Raw genomic sequence first — 19,997 nt, 5'->3', positions numbered from 1 at the left:
AGATACAATGGTTATCGCTATTGGGTTGTTTCTTATGGTTGATACTTTTAGACCCCTTCCTAAATCACATTGTAGTATGAAATAATGCTTTTTACAAAAGGTAAAAAAAATTTTAGTGTAACATGGTATTTAAAACCCTTATGGTAATTTCTTGTTTATATAGGATAACGTGTTCTCGCCATATATTTATTATGCATATAGACCTGAATTTGAGACGCAAATATAATTCTGGGCAGAAAAGGCTAACAACACGCGCCAAAAAAAGACCCTGAAAAATCTGTTGTTTGAGGTACCGGCCCCAAAACATTGAAAATCTGTCGAGTATTTTGCATATTTTTGGCGGACACTCTAAAAGACAAGCAATAATCATCAACTTGGCGCTGAATTGCAATTAATTTCTGTGCTCAACTTGGTTTCTTGACATTTATCTTGGGGCATTACCGTTAAATCTTAATCTAAATTAGAGCGTAGCTTTAACTTTAAACTCGAAACTGTCAGCTGCCGAGCTCGGCATAAATATTCGCATGGAAGTTATCAACAATAACTGGCATCAAAAACGCGGCGGGGAAAACGGAACTCTTGAGCGGCAACGATCGCATGCGAAGAACGCGTCCAAATCGGAGGAATACCGCCGTAGAACTGATGACACACACGGCCCGTATGCTCGACTTTTGTAGCGGCGAGCATAAAGAGCGTGCCAGTGAAAATACGAAATTCATTATTTTATTTTTAAATACCCGCTCTCGTCTCTTTCTCCATTGTTTTACCTTTTTCTTGGCAGATTGATTTATGGATTTAAGTGCAACAGGTGCCACTCACACACATTCGCTTGGAAATGCGTCGAAAGACTGGCGGACACACCCACTATGCCCATTCTTGAACTGATTGGAGCACAAAGCTGCATGCGATTTGCATAATGATATCAAAAGAGCGGTAAATTATGCTAATTTCGGTTTGACGCACTAGAAATCATTTGCCAACGAAGTCTAGGCCTTGTAAAATTAGTAAATGCCGTTTCAAATCCATAAATAGCTATCCCAAGATAGAGCAAAATTAAATTTGATAGTGACTTACTTAATGTGTATTAAGGGGTTATATGCAGTTATCACTGTGGACGGCTGTCCACGTAGTAGACTAATATATATAGCCGCAATATTCAAAATCAGAAATTTTTCTGAGGAAACTTTTAAATTTCTTGATCTTAAAATTTGTTTACATATTATGGTATTTAAATACTAACATACTACATTTATTAAACATATTTTTTTGGAAAGCAGCTACAGCTGATCTCCGGGAGCTTTTCTCAAAAATGAGACGTTTTGCGTGACCACTATATCTCTGAACCGGATCCTCCGAAATTAAAAAAACCAAACTGATTTCTATAAGTAATGTTAAATCTACTAAATAATTGAGGAAACAAGCAAATTACACTTTTTTCACTTAATGGCGATTGCTAAGCTATTGAATCATAATAGCTTTAATGTTTTTAGACCTATATGCAAATAAATTACAATTTTAAATGTTGTCAAGAATATTTCATGTTTGCAATAGCTGCAAGGGTATATGAACTTCAGCTCGCCGAAATTTGCTTTCTTTCTTGTTAGCGAAATAAAATTGTTGCTTCGGAGCACATGGGAAAATGTTGATTTGTTTACTCACACAATTTGATTTCACAAATTTTATATATAAACCACAAGCCTTTCTTTTCTTTGGTTAGTTATTTTTTTTGTATTTTTGTTTGATACATATTTAGGCCAAATGGTTTGACACATTTTTGAGTAATGCAATTTTTAAACATTCGCCTTGTTTGGCGCCAAAGACATGCTTTGCCAGCCCTGTTCAATGGTTCGAGTCTTTGGTAAAGGGGGCCACCAATACTAGGTTCGAGTCAGCGATTAAGCAAGCTAACTACAAAGGTTTGAGTGCGCGATGAGTCATATTTAGGGTATTTTGACCGTTTCTCTGCAGTTTTTAAAAGGCACAGCCACGGTCACACTGGTGTGCACTTTTTTTGTGCAATTATTTATTAAAAATAAGCAACGACGTGTGACAACGAACCACGAACCCAACGAAATGGCAACGCGCGGCGGTCCAATGGTGGCGGGCACCGACGGCAACGATTTCGAGTTCAGGCAGCGCGTAGCTGGCACATATCAAATTAGGTTAATAACACTACACCAGCAGCTCTCTCCCACACACACGAAATTATCTAATTACTGGGCTGCCTGCGGCAGTAGGTGGCATTAGGTGGCACACATGCGGTCCGCAGCCTGCGCGGAGAAGCACCCCCCACGTCCTGGAGCTCCCGCCCACAGGCGGCTGCAGGGGGCGGGTGGGCAAAGTGCCAGCTGGGCAGCGCAGCTGTAGGGCATGTGCGCCCCAGTAATGGGCTCACTCCACATCCACATCCACACAGATCCCCCACTGAACGAGCGCTTTCTCTTTCAGCCTGCTGAACAAGTCCAGGTTGAAGTTCTGCATCTTCTTTCACGCCCTGCTCTTCTTCGTGATGCTGGCCAAGCTCACGTCGGACATCCTGGACCGCCTGGACATCTTTGTGCTGGAGATCGAGGAGCTGGAGGTGCCGCCGCCGCTGTGGTGGGAGTACGTGTGGGCTGCGTCGCTGCTCACCTCCTTCCTGGGCCTCTCGGCCGCCAGGGGCAACAAGGTGCGCGAGATGCAGAAGTACATGGTGGCCATCCTGCTGTTCGCCATCCTGCCGCTCTTCTACTGCTTCGCCTACTACTTCTCGGACGTGTGGGAGTTCGCCACGCTGGACAAGTCCGTGGAGCTGGACGAGACGGACATTTTCGTGTGGCGCGTAAGTGGCAGGAATGACACAATGAATCCTTGGGGAGATCCTAACTATGTTGTCCTACGCTTTTCACAGGGCTACCCGTACGGCGTTTTCTGGTACGCCTTCTGCTTCGTGGGATTCCAGGTCCACGGATTCACGCTGTACTTCGCCTACAACCTGGTCAAGGCCTGGAAGGCCAGAACTGCCACGCGCAAGTTCCAGTAATCTAAATACTCGCCAAACTAGTAAACGCCGGAGAGCAGGGCTAGTTGTAAATAATTTGGAAACTTGAAACTAACTCAAAACACTAGTGCACAAAAGCGTAATGAAACTATGGTAAATCTAAAGTTATGCAGCTGTTAAGGTATCGCACACTTAGTCATACAGGAAGGGAAAACATATGGTCGAAACTAAACTAAACGAAGCGTCGGCGTTAAAGTTATTGTTAGTTGAAAGTTAAACCGTTCAAATGATTAAATAGACTCTTATCCATATACACATATATATACACATGCAGCCTTGTGAGGTCGACTAAAGACAAGAAGCAACTGAAGCCACCAAATTTCCCCGAGTCGGAATAAAAACCAAAAACCAACCTAGAGATCACTTCATTTTTGCTTACTTACATTTCGACGTGCCTCGTGTTTGTTAGAAACGTTTTATATATATTTACACATGAATATATGCATACATCAGTCTATGTTTACGTCTGCGGATGGGTACTTCCTCGCTTAGTTCTTAATTAGTTCTCTTTTTCTACAAATTTCGAAACCGTTTCATTTTTTCATGTATTTTAATTTTGAACTTCAATTTAAATCAATGTACTGCACAGTGCCATGTTGTGTGTCGTGTGTCGAACGTTTGAGATACTGCCCCAAACTATTTACAACTTTCTGTCACTGTTTACACACAGCTAGAAACAAGGATTCAAATGCAATTTGAGTGTTAAAGCAACGTTCATCAAATTTCTGATCGTCAATAATATTGTGTAATGACAGGCAAGTCGCCAAACTAAACTGAAAATTGAATTTTAATGTAATGTTTTTTAAATCGTAATTTATTATTCGAATTTTTAAGTAGTTTTTTAAAAATCGATCAATAAAGATGCATATATATTTGTTCTTCTGAGTGGGTTAAAGATCGCATTTTTATTGGGGTGTTAATTTATTTACAACGTATTTTACAATTGTTAATTAATTATTAAAATATTTTAAAATCGTCAATTATTTTGTGCAATTACAAGCAAGTCGCCAAACTGAACTGAGAATTGCATTTTAATGTTATATTTGCTTTTCTGAAGTGGGTTAAAATCGCATTTTGATTGGGGTGTTAATTTATTTACAACTTATTTTATAAGTCTCCATTTTTTTTAATGTTTTACGAGGGAATTTTTATTTAAACATATGCATTAAAAATCATATTTTTGGAAACTTATTGTTATAAAAAAATATTTGTTGTTTCAAAAGGAAGGACACAAGTTCCTGAGCTCTCCTACTTGGAAAACACCACCAAAAGCCGACCTTCCCACCACCCAACCCAGCGCCACCCACTGGGCGTTGCAATGCGGCTGGCAATCCGAGTTGGCCACAACAATCCACTTATTAGTGACCATTTGTGCATCGAGGCGAGTGGAGGAGCAACAGCAGGCGAAAATTGCGCAATTGTTTACAATTACGGACGGAGAGCGAGGAAGCTGAGAGAGAGAGAGAGGAAAGCTGGAGAGGAAGAGAGGAGAGCCAGAGCTTTTTCGCAGCATCCTTCCCACCTTTTCTCGCTCTCAATCCCTCTTTCAATCCCCATTTTGACGTTGCCTGTGTGCGGAACAGATGCTAAATTTTCCAACACACCATTTCGGACCGAAGTAAACAAGAAAACTAACAAAAAACAATTGTGAAAAATTCCAAATTCATCGAAAACAATTCGCGGATCAGGATGCGGGGCGAGGAAACGACCTACAGGCGCACTACGCGCGAGAAGATTGTGCTCCGAGGAAACACAACCATACGCACCGTGGACTCCACTTCCACATACCTGCCCGTGATGAGTCCAGCGGGGTGAGTGTTTCGCGGGGGCTGACGGGGGGGGGGGGGGGTAGCAATTAGAGGCGCAAGGCGTGCCGGGCCACTTGAGCGTTCCATGACTGTCGCCTCGAAATCGATTTTTATCTCGGGCTGCAGCTGATTTTCAGACACAGATATAGATATACTATGTGTGCGCACCCAAAGCGACCTTCGCTAGTGGCTTTCCGCTAGGGTTTCGGATAATGCTCATGTCGTTGACAAGCCACTCAAGGCCCCCTTAATGCGGTGCGCTCAAATGTATGCTATAGTTTTCGGTACTCCGATTGCAGGCCAACTCGAGGACCGGCTTCCTCCGCCCGCATGCAAGCCCGCCATTAAATAACAATGCCGGCAAATTATTAACAATCCGCTGCCATTTGAGTAAATACCCGGGCATGCATACATAAGTGAGTGTACCGCCTTGCTTTCCCCAGAAATCGATGGAATCTTGGGTCAGCGGCTAGCGTGCATTGACCACAGTCAGCGGCATTGGGTAATACAAGGAGTTGAAAAAGAAGTGGTGTCTCATCGAAGCATGAATGTCCTTTTAATATATTATTACTTTTTGTTGGTCTTGGAATTATAGGAAAGAAATTAATGATTTAAAATATTCAACAATAATTCAACAATTATTTTTGTGGTCATAAAACATTTTTAAACACACATAAGTACATATTTGACTATATATATTTAGATTATAAAATTGTCGTATATATACAACAAATTTACCAGTTTTTGATCAAAATGATAAAAAAATATAATTATTAAATTCATCTAAATATTAAAAAGTTATTATATAAATTTTGTATTTAGTACTGGTATTAATATCCAATGCAATATTATCTAGATCAGAACTGATATTGCCAATTACCTCGAATAACTTTATCATATAAAACAGCACATAGATTTTCCTTCCGAACGGTCAATCTGATCACAATATTTCGCTTCTCTTTCTTTAAGTTATGGTACCCTTTCCCTGTAAATTACCATGATTGAAACCGCCCCCAAGCAGCGCCCAGGCAAAACTTCCTTTAACCTCAATTCGCATTCACATAGACGCACACAAGCCAAGTTGGAAAACTACCCGATACGGAATGTGTGTAGTGGTCGCCTTTGTTGTGGACGCGTCGTCCAGTCGAGCGGTCAGTTGGTCTGCAACCCTTGAGTCGTCAGGTGGACGGCTCGTCTACTCGTCTCCTCGGGTCGCGTTTTCGATTTGTTCCCAAAAGTCAATCGAAGGGTCGGGGCGTGGACTGTCAGGCAGCCAAGTTTCCGCTCGAGCATAATCGCGTGTGTTTTAAAATTCAAAGTGAAGTGTCTGTCTCGTCGTTATCCGTCTGACGCCGGCACAGCGCCATGTTCAACACCAGTGCCCAGAATTGGTTCGGCATGGGCCAGGCTTCCGTGGCTCCGGCCGGCGGTGTTGCCCAGTTGCTCAACAACAACAACTCGAATCTCTACAACCAGCCGCAGCAGACGGCGTCGCATCCCTTCATGCGCCAACGATCGCTGACCAGCTCCAATCCCGCCCTGGAGCGCTCCACTGCCATGTCCGTGCGGCCACAGTCGCCGCCCAACGTCCAGGTGGAGTACGAGGTGGCCATGCCCTTCGTCTCCGCCTATCGGCACACCCCATATCACTCGCTGTGGGATCTGCACCAATGGTAAGGGAAAGGCGTATCTCTTGGGTCTGGAAAAAAATTTGAGTGCCCTGAAAACTTGTCACCTTTTTAAGCTTAAACGTGATTCAAGTAATTTGCAAACAAAATAGGACCAATCTAATTTTATTAACCTTAAGGCCCCGGAATCAATCTTAGTCATTTGTGTTCAAAAAGGGGTTTATCTCCCTATCCAAAATGCTTTCTATCACACTTAATTTTTTATTTGGAAGTTTTGAAATTGTTTGAAGCTCCAAAAATCTACTTGATTTTTTATATTGGTAGTCGAAAACCTTGCAAGCACTAATAAAATATTATAATCCCCTACACAGTAGTATGCAAATTCGAGTTTCGTGCACTCATTAATTCAGCACTTCAGGTTCAAAGTTATTTAAATTTCATTAAAAAGGTTAGGAAACAATTAAGGGCAAATAATTGTTTTAAAATGCCTTGGCCTCACAATCAATTGAACTACCTCCTTAGTTAATAATCTAGGTACCTTAAAGGATTTTTCTTATTGCATAAAACTCTTATAACCCTCTTGACCCCATCCCGTAAATGTATTTCTGCCAGTCATAATTGCCATTTGCTGCAATTTGCATAGGGCAAAACGTTGTTCTCTGCTGTGCCAATAGCTTTATCGAGTGGGAATTAGCATAAACACCTCTTGGTGACACGAATTTTAAAGAGACCATCGTAACTAATAGTCCAAGGATCCGCCATCATTGGGTTTTCCCATGCCTGGTCATTTTCCACGCTCGTGCCGGCCTTGTAACACTTTGCCAATCAATCAATGGATCAATTAAAATGCCCTTAATTCTTAGATTGAGCCCCATTAATTCTTGAATATTACATATATAGGACAAATAAGCACTGGCCTAGTTAGCCGCTCGGCCAATCATTGCCATCAGAAATCAGAAATCGTGGGCGAGCACATAGGAAACATTAACCCAAATTCGAACGGGCACAGCACACAATATAAATACGAAGCGGATGTGCCTGGAGTCAGGCAATATGGCCGGGAATTATGTCCGTGCTGCTGCTGCCAACTTAGCCAACTTAATTAGCCTGGCGTAAAATATATTGCGGCACACTTCCCAGATCGAGATTTACAATGTTGCCGCCGGAATGCCCGTAAAGGCTTTAACGCCGCCGGATGACGCATGCAAATGCCAAAAAACAATTCGAATGCGAATACAAAAGTTAACAATTGTCGCCGGCACGTCAATAACCTGGCCGAGAGCCAACGAGTTTATTGAACCCACCTGCCGAACGAACAGCAGGCCCCCTTGGGAGGCCCCACGAACTCTTTATTTCCTGGAACTTCCCGAGCATTGTCTGCGGAGGGACAGGGAAGGACCGCTGCTAGGGCTAGCTAATATTAGACGGCTAGACACGAGGAATCCAACCAATATACATACGTATATGCACACACCAGGACACGCAAAGCACTTGCCCGCGGCTGATAAAGCAAATGACCTTTGCGACATGGCCAAGTTGAATGGCAAGCGCCATGGAGCTAACCAAAAAGTTATGAACAGTAGACAATAAGTTTTAAAAACGGACCTCCGGGGACATTACTTAGCCAGCATTATGTGGGCTTAAAGAGCTGCTTGCCTTGACTTATTTATTTGTTATTATGGTTATGGTTATTATGGTCCTTTTACAGAAACACCCTTTGTAACGAATAACAGTCAGTAGCGAATTAGAACCCTTTTAGTCATTTTGACCTCTCAGCCCGATCTTTTTTCTCGAGTTGCACTCTAATACATATATATTTGTATTATCACATATAGTTTATCAGTTACGTTAAAAGAAATCGTTATCAATTAAATTTTGTTTAAACTATCAACCATAATTGTGTGTTTAGTCCTGGTATATATATATGATGATTATATGATTGTATGCGAGTATGTTTAAAACATTGAAGACATGACGAGTTTTCTATGATGCTATGTTCCCATGGCAGCTATCTATATGATATCGTTTTTTGATTCGAGTTAATTTCTATATCCAAAAGAAATTAAAAAAAAGTTTAAAATAAAGAAGTGAAAAATGTATTTTATTTTTTTTTTAATATTCAAAAAGTTTAAATGGGAGAAATATAATACAGTTGTCCGATTTTAATTACAATAACATTGTATGTATTTTTGAATTATTAAATAATTAATACATCTCGAAGAACAAACAACAAAAACCTTTTTAAGTTTCTTTTTTTACCTATTGTTCCTATGGGAGCTATATATAAATATGATGTAGTCGTCCGATCCGGCTCCTTTTGACATATATATATATACTTACAACACCTTTTGAGAAAGTTTCAAGTTAAAACTGAAAGACTAGTTTGCTAGGAATCGGACAGACAGACGGACGGACATACAGAGATGGCTAGATCAATTACCCCAAATCTCTAGCTTATATAATTATGCAATTGATCCTTATCAAGAAAATATATACTTAATTTAATAGGGTATAAATTCTATCTTCTCTGCCATCGAAACCAAAACGAAAATGTCATAAATTTGATCCTTTTTTCCAGCTCGTCCACACCTCCGACAAGCCTGTCGCATATGGCTCGAATGATGGACTCCCTGATCCTGGACTCGCTGTCCCCATTTGCCTTCACCAAGATCACAGCCACCAGTCGACCCACTCGGAATGCCACCTTGAAGAAGGCTTCGGAAGGCGGACACTCCTCGACAGCGGAGCGCCACCGACCCATTAACAACTTGGGCTCGAATGCACCAGGAGGACTGGGCATTGGCGGAAGTGTTCCGCTGCGCAGCAAGCAGCGGCTGCCCACCCAAGGTTAGTGCTCCCGAATGCGGGGTTTATTATACAACCATTAATAAAATGCAGTCTCCGCCGCAGAAGTGGCTCCACAGCCGCGAGCCAGTCAGGCGGCCCAGATGCCGTTCCCATCGCAGCAGCAGGACAACCGATGGGTGTCCTCCTTGAGGCGTCGTGATCCCGAGCTGCAGCCCACACTGCCCTCCATCAGCAGCAATGCGAACAGCAGCAGCCTGGGACAGAGCCACCACGGCAGTGCCGGGAATGTGGGACTGGCGGGCGCAGGTGCCCCCACACCCGTCTCCAGCATGGGTGCCATGAGACTGGGAAGGCCATCCAGGGCATCCGCCATGACCGCCGCCCTGAGGAAGAGTCGGTCCGTGGAGCGCCTGCGGGCAAGGAAGCTCAGCACCAACACCCAGCTGACTCTGAAGCACAAGCCGGTGAAGAAGAACTCACTGGACGAGAACTCCAACTCGGACGACCAGGATGCCACCACTTCGCTGGAGGACAACTCGCACGCCCAGTCCCTGTCCACCAGCCACAACACGCCCAAGTGCTCGCCAAAGACCAAGGCAAAGCACTTCTCGCCCCTGGGCTACGAGGCTCATCTGGTGGACACCCTCGAGAAGGACATCCTGCAGCGGCATCCCTGCATCAAGTGGACCGATGTGGCCGGACTCAACGAGGCCAAGACCATACTGCAGGTGAGCTCTTTACATCCTGAAGAAGCCATATGTTTTATCTAAGCCAAACTACTATCGTTCACATTCGAAACAAATCCGATTGATCCATCTAAGAGATAACAGAGCTAAATAAGAAAATACACATTTATTATTGCAGAGGAAATCTTTTCCAACTAATATACAGAGAGCGGGTCCATATTGAAATAAAAAATAAAAAAAGTAAGAAATTGAATTAAAATCAAATTGAAACCCATTTGATGCTGGAATGAAAAGTATAATTATTTGGCAAGGACAAGACATAATTAAATTTTGTTATTTATGTGCGATTTATTTTTAGATGTATTAAAGAAAACAAACACCACGAAGTATAAGCTAACTGGGAACCGTTTCTAGCCGTTTTAGATGCTGACAAATTTGTCAGATATACCAAAAGGTTGCCAAAACCTTTTATTTCGTTATCTATTATTTTTAATGTCTTCTGGGTTATCGTCACCAACCTCAGAAAGTTGATTAAAATACTTAATACTCATACTTTATTATACAAAACAGAATTTTTGCTGTTTTTATACTCTTGCAGAGGGTATTATAATTTCAGTCAGAAGTTTGCAACGCAGTGAAGGAGACATCTCCGACCCTATAAAGTATATATATTCTTGATCAGCATCACTAGGAGAGTCGATCTAGCCATGTCCGTCTGTCCGTCCGTCTGTCCGTCCGTTTATACGCAAACTAGTCTCTCAGTTTTAAAGCTATCTGCATGAAACTTTCCCAAAAGTTGTCTTTCTATTCCAGGTAGTATATAAGTCGGAACGAGCCGGATCGGACGACTATAGCATATAGCTCCCATAGAAACAATCGAAAAAAAAAAATAAAAAAAATTATAACTTTGCTGTTGCATAGAAATAATAAAAATATATAAAATACCTATCTAATAATTGAACTGAAAATCATCATAGCTTCAATGTTTTTAAACATATACGCAAGTAAATCATAATTTTAATGTTTTCAAAAATTTAATTCTAGCAATAGCTGCAAGGGTATATGAACTTCGGCTTGCCGAAGTTTGCTTCCTGTTTATAAATAGCTTTAATATTTTGGTAGTCTGTCAAGCCCTACCCCTTCATATTTATTTATAAAAACCGGACTCCCAAACTGATCGAGAATATACATATGTACATATGCCTTCTAGCTGGGAAAAATCTTACATCTGTTCAATAAATTGGCACCTAATTGCATCATTTACTTATTCGATTTCCTTTTTGCCCAAACAGGAAGCGGTGGTGCTTCCGGTCATCATGCCGGAATTCTTCAAGGGAATCCGAAGGCCGTGGCGCGGAGTGTTGATGGTGGGACCGCCAGGCACTGGCAAAACGATGCTGGCCAAGGCGGTGGCCACAGAATGCGGCACCACCTTCTTCAATGTGTCCTCCTCGACCCTGACCTCCAAGTATCGAGGCGAGAGCGAGAAGCTGGTGCGGCTTCTCTTCGAGATGGCGCGCTTCTATGCTCCCAGCACTATCTTTATCGACGAGATCGACGCCCTGTGCGCCTCCAGGGGCAGCGATTCGGAGCACGAGGCCAGTCGACGGTTCAAGGCCGAGTTGCTCATCCAGATGGACGGGCTTAATGCAACCATGCAGGAGGAGAAGGTGATCATGGTGCTGGCGGCCACCAATCATCCGTGGGACATCGATGAGGCCTTTCGGAGACGTTTCGAGAAGCGGATCTACATTCCGCTCCCAAACGGTAAGATGAATGGTTACTCAATTATGAAGGTATATTTTTGATTAAGATGTTTGAATGGTTTAATGTTCAAAGACGATCGATATACGTATTTGTAACATCATAAGACTGATGATCAAACGAATTAAAACAATCAAATTGTTTTGCTTTCCAGAGGACACCCGCTCCGCTCTACTCAATCTCTGCCTGAAGGACGTCTGCCTGTCGCCCAGCCTGAACACCGGAATGATCGGCGACGAGCTGCAGGGCTACTCGGGATCGGACATAAGCAACGTGTGTCGCGACGCCTCCATGATGGCCATGCGGCGCCTCATCTCGGGACGGACTCCCGATCAGATCAAGCAGATCCGCCGCGAGGAGGTGGACCAGCCGATCACGCTGCAGGACTTTCAGGACGCCCGCCAGCGCACCAAGAAGTCGGTGAGCGCCGACGACGTGGCCCGCTTCGAGAAGTGGATGGAGGAGTACGGGTCGTGCTAGTTGTATGGGCTACTGGCCCAGCACCCCCGATGATCGTATCCCAAGCGTACTTCCAAGTCTCAATTGCAATACTTTTCAATCTGTATAAATCGTACTCGTTAGCCGTAAAGTTGTGTTTTATATATGCTTAATTGCTCAAGTGCCCCACGCCCAGCATTGCCCCTCTATGTACGTGCACACGGTAATCTGATATCTTATAAATACATGATATATACAATTGTAATTTTTAATATTTATTCAAAGGAATCCTACTATAGGCTTATAGCAACATAATGTATTTTGTAATCAACATATTTGAAAACCGAAAACGAAATAAATTACTCAACACCCCTTGGATCCACAGACCCTACAAGGCTTTTAGTTTGGCGATGGTGGTCTGGTAGTCCTGCTCGACCACACTGTACTCCTCCTGCAGCTGCTCCATGCGCTGTTTCACCGTTGGCAGGCGCGCCCGCAGCATCTCCGTGTCCATCTTGAAGCGCTCCATTTTCTTCAAATCCTTCAGCTGCTTGTAATAGACCGCGTTCAGTCGCTTTTTAACTTCCAGTCGGTAAGATCGGTACTCCTTTTCATCCTTCACATTGGTGTAGAAGAGACGCAGAAGCTCGTACACTTTCCGCACTTGGCGGGGATTGAGCTTCAGGGCTTCACGAGCTTCGCGCACCATCTCCTTGTTGAAGCCCTTGACGATCTCGGCACGGGCAAACGACTTCAGTTCCTTGCAGGATCGGGCGTCCACAAAGTTGCGCAATCGCTGGAATTCCTCGGATGGGTCCTCCACGGTGATGTCCACCACATTCTTTTGTGACTGATAAAACTTGTAAATGGTCTCCACGACCTTTGTGGCCAGGCCCAGTCTTTGGAAGGGCGGCAATATCAACATTTGGCTTATCCTTGGACGCTTGTTTTGGGGATAGGCGTAGTACTCGTACACGGTGGTGTAGCCAGCAGTGGCGTACTGCCACTGGCCATCATTGTTTTTGTACTTTTCATAGCTAAAAGACAGTAGGAGTTTAGAAAAAGATTTGGAAGGCGGTCGAAAAGGGGATAAAATATTTATGTAATATTTGTATAGCCAATGTAGTCTTTAACACGCAAAATTTGGAGTGATTTTTTATTCGGCAGAACGGATATCGATTGGCTTTGTGCTATTATGTGCTATTGTACAACGAAAGAACTCAAGAGAAAATAGGAATAGGACTCTTCTAAGATTCAGTAAAAAGAGAAGAGAAAACTCCCATATTTCCATATTAGAAAATTGAATACTACCGTAAACTCTTCTGGATACATAAAGTAAATAACATGGTCGTATTCGTTATTGGAAGTACAAGTACGGAAAGCTCGACATATAATATTTAAAAAATTTCGAGTATATCATCAAGTGTAGTGGTTGCATAAGGAAATTAAGTTTTAGATTACTAGATTACTTACCACAAGAAGTAGCACCACTGTGGATCATCGGTGTCGATGTAGGAGGCAGCGTCCACGAACCACAAGATGAAGGTCTGCAGCCGGGCAAAGAACTTGAGGAAAGACGAACTCTTGTAGTCGCACTGGTAGATCTCAAAGAGCCGCTCGCTGCCATCGTCCGATGTTTGGGTATATTCGCTGATCTTTTCGCCGAACGGCTGGAACTTGTCCGCTTTGTCCAGTGTCTTTAGAAACTCATCGAGATTGATGAAGTAGCAGCCGTCCGGCAGACTCTGGGCAATGGTGCTGACCACGTCGTCGGCCTTGATCTCTCCGCCGGAGATCTCGTTCACCCGCTTGCCGTACTCCACGCCCAGGTAAATGTGCAAAGGTCCTGCCGTGTACATCACTCGCACGTGCAAATCCTGGTAGCCAAAGATGGTCTCAGACTCGCCAAAAATCTGATGGGCCATCGCAGGGTGGAAAGTCAGGGCGTCGTTATGGATATCCCCCTTGTCCCGAACTGAAAACATATACATACGTTGCAGGACCTTTACAGACGCAATCGAGTCCACTTACTCAGCTTAAAGTCCACAACCTCGAGTGCATCAATCACCAAATCCTGATACTCCTCAACTTGTGCCATTTTGTGTTATATTTTCAGAGCTGCCAGCGAACTTGCTCCTGCAGATGACAGCGCCAAAGTAGCTTTAGGGTGTTGTTTAAAGTGACAGATGGGTGAAGTCCAACAATCTAATTGCTTTTGAAAACAGTTTAATGGCACGTTTTAAACAATATATTTTGGCTTTAGCGGGTGTTTTAGTGTAATTTTCGCGGCTAAACAAAGACCGATGCCAACAGTGTTGGACAATGCAAGCAGCCACCCCACTAATAGGGTTGTCAGATCTTTTGAATAAAATATTTTTAAACAATGGCGTGGTAAAGTGTGCATAAAGTTATTAACAATATAAACTAGCGGTTGTTATTTTTTTTGTCTAAAAAATTTTAAAATTCAATTTTAGATAGTTCCGACATTTTTACCACTGTCAAGTCTAATACCCACTTATCGTTATCTTTCAGTTTTGTAGGCTTATATTTTTTTTTATTAAAAATTACGCCATAATTTGATAATCTACAAATTTGTTTAAATGTGACTTTTCTATTTAAATGTCCATTTCAAACTCAAAATTTTCTCGTCTGGCAAACACTTTTCAACACTACCAAACTCGCGCAGCCAACTTAACACAGCATTTGTAAGCAGAATTTGTGCGGAGAAATATTATTACAAAAAAGCCGCTTTTGCATCCAGCAACATAAGGAAACACGGTAGGCTATCAATCCAGGTTGCAAACAAGAAGGAGAGCATCATTTTCCCCAAAGAAAATCAGTGTCAGTAGATTCCGCGGCAGGACAAAGACAAATCGAGGTGAGTGGGAGAAAACTGCTTCGTCATAGCGGTAAAACTTCAAGTAAAATGCATTTTAGAGCACAATGGACACCTATTTGTTCGATGGCGGTCGCATCACCAAGATGGAGGTGGACTACGAGCCGGCCTGCAATGAGAAAATCCCCCTTGCAAAGGAGTTGGCCAAGAAGAACCCGGACGCCTTCCACGAAGCCATCGAGATGATGCTACAGTTGGAGAAGCAGACGCGCTTGGGCGCCGACATGGTCTCCTGCTCCCGCGTCCTGGTGGCCATCTGTCAGATATGCTTCGACGCCTCCAACTGGAACGCGCTCAACGAGTATGTGTCGCTGCTGGTGCGCCGGCGCTCCCAACTGAAGCAGGCCGTGGTCAAGATGATTCAGGAGTGCGTCACGTACGTGGACAAGACGCCTGACAAGGAGACCAAACTAAAACTGATCGACACACTACGCTCCGTCACCGAGGGCAAGATCTACGTAGAGATAGAGCGCGCCCGGCTGACCAAGATACTGGCCGACATCAAGGAGGCGGATGGCGACGTAGCTGGAGCGGCCACAGTCATGGAGGAGTTGCAGGTGGAGACCTACGGCTCGATGGACAAACGCGAGAAGGTGGAGCTCATCCTGGAGCAAATGCGGCTCTGTCTGCTTAAGGAGGACTACGTGTCCACGCAGATCATCGCCAAGAAGATCAGCATCAAGTTCTTCGACGATCCAGCGCAGCACGATCTCAAGCTGAAGTTCTACTACCTGATGATCCAACTTAACAGGGACACGTCCTTCCTAAAGACTTCACGCCATTACCAGGCCATTGCGGAGCCTCCGCGCAAGAAGACTGGCCTCACACCGGTGGACTCCGCTGCATCCACAGAAGAGCAGAAGAAGAAGGACGAGGACAAGAAGAAAAAGGAGGACGAAGACAAGGACAAGAAGCCAGAGGTCGCCCCAGAGCCCGAGGTCGAGATTGAGCTAACCGAGGAACAGAAGAAGGAGCTGACGGAAAAGCTGGTCTGTGCCGTGCTGTATTGCGTTTTGGCGCCCTTTGACAACGAACAAAGTGACATGATGGCCCACCTCTCGAAGAACAAGAAGCTGGAAGAAGTGCAAGCCTACAAGTAAGTGTTTTATTAAATTGTCTTAGTTGCAGTCTGTAATTGTATCTTTTTTTAACAGAGAAATTCTGCGCTTGTTCATGTCTAAGGAGCTGATTAACTTCGACACATTTAATGCAGACTTTGGGCTCGTGCTGGCCGAGAATGAGATGTTCAAGGATAGCACAAAGCACGGCAAGAAATGCATTACCGAGCTTAAGGATCGCCTGATAGAGCATGTAGGTCAACCATCGGAGATTCCCATCTAAAAGATATTTATAAATATTTTTTTCACCCACAGAACATTCGCATCATTGCCATGTACTACTCCCGCTTGCATTTGGCGCGCATGAGCGAGCTGCTGAACCTGCCCACTAGCCGCTGCGAGGAATACCTGTCCAAGCTGGCCAACAGCGACACCATCCGCGTGAAGATCGACCGTCCCGCCGGCATCATTTACTTTACCCAAAAGAAGACCGCCTCCGACATCCTAAACAACTGGGCCACCGATGTGAACCAACTGATGTCGCTGGTTAACAAGACCTGTCACCTGATTAACAAAGAGGAGTGCGTCTACTCGGTCATGTGCGCTGTCGAGGAATAGTCCTGTTTCCATACATCTGCTTAGAATAGTGCTTTTCCTTTGAAATGCCTTCCCATATTCAACTGTAATTGTACTAACCACCCAACCATCAACATTTCGATTCTCTTCGCAAAGTTTGTATTCATTGAATGAACTACAATAATTAAAAGAAAACCCTCTAAATATCCATTGCAATTGGGTGCAGTTTTATGCTAGTCACCGGCACTTTCTGACGGCGTTTCGCAACACTCAAGCGCTTTTTGGGGGCGGGTCGGCGTGCTTCTTATTAGCGGGATTACCCATGGGTGTAGGGTGTCGCATAGAGAAGGGGTCGATCATTCGAATAACCTAAGCAGAATACAAGAAGTTATTTCTTAGCGAAGTTAAAGTGCTTAAATATTGTTTTAGACACCACAGTTAAATTTGATAAATATAAGAATTTAAAATCAATATTTACTTTCTATTTAGCTTTATAAAAAAAAATATGGTCAAATTTTAAACTGTCCAGCCTTCTAAAAATAAATTGAAACCTTGGACCGTATATATACATATCGTGGTCATGGCAAGCTAAAATTTGGTTTTAGGTTAATTAAACATGGACCTAAAAATAAAAACGGTTAATTTTATAAAATTCAAAACGTACTGAAAAATAACTACCGAAATTTTGGTTGAGTGTAGTATTGCCAGTACCGCCTTAGTAAAACATTTCTTTCTTCTGACTTATGTCAGAACCCCCTTGGAACTTTTGACGGCGCCCCTGAGAACGTGTTACTCTGGTTAATTGTACCATACCGCACGTATCGCGAAAGTGTTTCCATTTTGAAATCGAGAATGCCAAAAGAAGATTGCAAGTACTGGGAGAAGTGCTATCAGCGTAATCCTGCCCATTTGTCCAAATACAATCATCCAGAGAAGCCAGCCGAGACAGAAGAAGACGGTGCTGAAGGTAGAAAAGTGGCGCCAAAAAGAAGTGCATCCTCGCAGTCAAAGGAAAAAGAGAAGGAGACGGATCAGCATCAGCCGAGCCAATCGGAGGAAAAGGACAGGCCCAACACAAGCAACTCCAGTGCAGGCATGGAGAACGAGGAGGGGGCCAAGGGCAGCTATGAATCCGAAACAGCAGAGCTTCATAAGGAAGCTATGAACAACATATCCGGGAAGAACTACATGGAGATTCTTGAGAAGCGCATTCGTCTATCCGTACAAAAGGAGTACGACAATCTCTGCGAGTCCAACGAGTTCATCAGGCACAAATTCCTTGTCGAAATGCCGCCGGATTTCTATGAATTTTGGAAATTTGTGGAAAGCTTGAAGACCGATCCCGCAAATCCCAAGGATGCGGGCTTAGTGCACCTGGACAAAGTGTTCCAGCTGCAGTTGGTTGGTCCCTTCGAGTTCCTGGCCGGCAGATTCCACGGCGCCAAATTGGGCGAACCGGGGGACTATTTGCGCCACTGGCGCTTCTACTACGATCCACCCGAGTTCCAGACGATCTTCGTGCGCCGAGGCACGGGGATTCATTACGGCTACTGGCGAGATGTGCCGCAGGATAAGGAGAAGCTCTTAATAGCCCGAACCGACTCCTCCAAGGGCTGCGAAATTCAGTTTGTGGCTGGAAACGCCTTCGATGCCTTCCTTTACTACCTGGAGAATGACTTTGTGGCCACTCCCTTCTCTGCCGGTCAGTTGAACGGAATCAAAAAGGCGGTGCCGAAGTACTTGAGCGACCATACCCTGGAACTGGCTCAGCTGGACCGACTGCAGCGGGAGCGCAACAAGCGGGTGGTGGCCAAGACGTTTCACCGTGCCGGGATTGTGGTGCCCTTCGACAAGAAGACGCAGCTGGGCTACCGCCCGCTACCAGTCAGCGATGTCGAACTCAAGAAGATGCTGACCATACTGGAGCGCAAGGAAATCGATAATGGAGCCGCCAAGCAGGCAGTGCTAGAAAAGCTGCAGCCGGTGGCAAACGCCGCCATTATTGCCGTGGATGAATCGGACTTCGGAAGCGCACTGGAACTGGGTATCGATATGTTCAGCAGTGGGCACAAGGAGCTGCACATGCTGACCTCCTCGCTGCTTGTTCCCGCCTATTCGATGCTTTCCCGGCCGCAGTTCATCGCCATCGCCAAGGCGCACATGGAGCAAAGACGGCGAGAGGTGAACCTCAGCATGTTTGAAGTACTAAAGTAGTTCCATTTTTTATTCCGCAACCGCAACATTTTTACAAGCATTAAAACTAGGAAGAACACAGCCGAAAGTAGTTTCACATGTACAGATAGGAGTTCTCCTTACGCGGTGGGATGTAGCCGGAGCTGCACGACACGCCCACGCTCTGAAGCAATTTGATCACTGGCTGGGCGGCCGTGGAGTCCAGGGGCAGCTTGTCGGTATAGATAACGAACGAGCTCACGGGCAACTCCTCCTGATTCCTCCAACTGGCAACTAAAAACAGGCGGAAGGGAGTAAAATATATATAAATAATTCGTTTGCGGGCACCAGAACCACTTACCTCCCGCCGCCACTCCGGCAATGAAATTGGGAGCCTCTAGTTCGGTGACATCCTTCTGGTTGACACCCACACCTCGCACAATGGCTATGTGATCTCGGTAAAACTGGATATTCTCGCTCTTGAACTCGACCTTTGGCTTCAGCGTCAGCGTGATTACTTTCTTGGCCAGTTTGGCGTAGGGCAGAAGAAGCTCGGTGACCTCGCCGCTGCTGGTCAGGTCCTCCTCCAGGACGGCTAGCAGCTGCTTGGACGAAGGATTCCACTGAAGGGACGACGTCTTGGCAGGAATGCCGCAAACGCGATTCGAATCCTTGCCCAGCACAGAGGTGCCGAAGTGGGTGACATGGACGCCCTCAATAACCAGCAGAAGATCACTCTCCAGGGGGACTCCTGGGGCAGCCGATTCGTCATCGAATTTAAGCTGCAGCCTGAAAATCCTAAGGATTAACACTAGGTAAACAAGGCAAACTCACGCACTTCTCGACCGGCTTCAGGTTCTCCAGCTCATCCTCCTCGCAGTCGTCCCAAAAGGCGCGTGACGACGGTATGTTCAGTTCCCCAAATCCTGGACAGCTCATTGTGTCTTTTTGTAAGTTAATTTATGGGAGAAACTAATGTGATGAGCTTAATTCCGGTCACTATGTTTTCTTTCAAGTCATCAGTGTGACCATGTGCTGAACGCCAAATTAAGTACCTTTTCCCCTTTAAAAAATACAAGATTTTGAGATATTTTAGATATTTATTTTTAGTATAACAACCTTT

At 44.4% G+C, this 19,997-nt stretch overlaps 6 protein-coding genes across 9 annotated transcripts; 4 read left to right on the top strand and 2 right to left on the bottom strand.

Annotated features, from left to right (window-relative positions):
- The first annotated feature begins 1,958 nt into the window (after window positions 1–1,958).
- LOC128252556 (protein jagunal) lies at window positions 1,959–3,935 on the top strand. Its single transcript, XM_052980348.1, has 3 exons — window positions 1,959–2,162; window positions 2,449–2,821; window positions 2,891–3,935. Exons 1-3 carry the CDS (start codon window positions 2,074–2,076, stop codon window positions 3,020–3,022), a joined length of 594 nt encoding a protein of 197 aa, XP_052836308.1. The 5' UTR covers window positions 1,959–2,073; the 3' UTR covers window positions 3,023–3,935.
- Window positions 3,936–4,392: 457 nt separating this feature from the next.
- On the top strand, window positions 4,393–12,428 carry LOC128252535 (katanin p60 ATPase-containing subunit A1). Of its 4 annotated transcripts, none has more exons than XM_052980319.1 (5): window positions 4,393–4,851; window positions 9,055–9,323; window positions 9,375–10,012; window positions 11,263–11,737; window positions 11,889–12,428. In XM_052980319.1, the coding sequence occupies exons 1-5, from the start codon at window positions 4,730–4,732 to the stop codon at window positions 12,212–12,214; spliced, it is 1,830 nt and encodes a 609-aa protein (XP_052836279.1). In that variant the 5' UTR covers window positions 4,393–4,729; the 3' UTR covers window positions 12,215–12,428. The 4 variants fall into 4 exon arrangements, with proteins under 4 accessions (XP_052836279.1, XP_052836280.1, XP_052836277.1 ...); XM_052980320.1 differs by having other exon boundaries at window positions 4,395–4,851; window positions 9,387–10,012; XM_052980317.1 differs by lacking the exon at window positions 4,393–4,851 and adding an exon at window positions 5,878–6,521.
- LOC128252544 (histone acetyltransferase type B catalytic subunit) lies at window positions 12,427–14,524 on the bottom strand. The gene is made up of 3 exons (XM_052980333.1): window positions 14,204–14,524; window positions 13,646–14,147; window positions 12,427–13,209 (listed from the first exon to the last, which is right to left on the bottom strand). Exons 1-3 carry the CDS (start codon window positions 14,268–14,270, stop codon window positions 12,561–12,563), a joined length of 1,218 nt encoding a protein of 405 aa, XP_052836293.1. The 5' UTR covers window positions 14,271–14,524; the 3' UTR covers window positions 12,427–12,560.
- Window positions 14,525–14,834: 310 nt separating this feature from the next.
- LOC128252539 (26S proteasome non-ATPase regulatory subunit 12) lies at window positions 14,835–16,918 on the top strand. Its single transcript, XM_052980324.1, has 4 exons — window positions 14,835–15,050; window positions 15,110–16,164; window positions 16,223–16,379; window positions 16,442–16,918. The coding sequence occupies exons 2-4, from the start codon at window positions 15,116–15,118 to the stop codon at window positions 16,742–16,744; spliced, it is 1,509 nt and encodes a 502-aa protein (XP_052836284.1). The 5' UTR covers window positions 14,835–15,050; window positions 15,110–15,115; the 3' UTR covers window positions 16,745–16,918.
- Window positions 16,919–17,470: 552 nt separating this feature from the next.
- On the top strand, window positions 17,471–18,976 carry LOC128252542 (histone PARylation factor 1-like). The gene has a single exon (XM_052980330.1). The coding sequence runs from the start codon at window positions 17,555–17,557 to the stop codon at window positions 18,914–18,916; it is 1,362 nt and encodes a 453-aa protein (XP_052836290.1). The 5' UTR covers window positions 17,471–17,554; the 3' UTR covers window positions 18,917–18,976.
- Window positions 18,899–19,919, bottom strand: LOC128252551 (uncharacterized). Its single transcript, XM_052980343.1, has 3 exons — window positions 19,713–19,919; window positions 19,236–19,663; window positions 18,899–19,168 (listed from the first exon to the last, which is right to left on the bottom strand). The coding sequence occupies exons 1-3, from the start codon at window positions 19,811–19,813 to the stop codon at window positions 18,990–18,992; spliced, it is 708 nt and encodes a 235-aa protein (XP_052836303.1). The 5' UTR covers window positions 19,814–19,919; the 3' UTR covers window positions 18,899–18,989.
- Window positions 19,920–19,997: the final 78 nt, after the last annotated feature.

Source organism: Drosophila gunungcola, chromosome 3R (genome assembly GCF_025200985.1).
Source record: "Drosophila gunungcola strain Sukarami chromosome 3R, Dgunungcola_SK_2, whole genome shotgun sequence".
Classification (NCBI taxonomy): domain Eukaryota; kingdom Metazoa; phylum Arthropoda; class Insecta; order Diptera; family Drosophilidae; genus Drosophila; species Drosophila gunungcola.
This window is presented reverse-complemented; position numbering and strand designations above follow the sequence as displayed.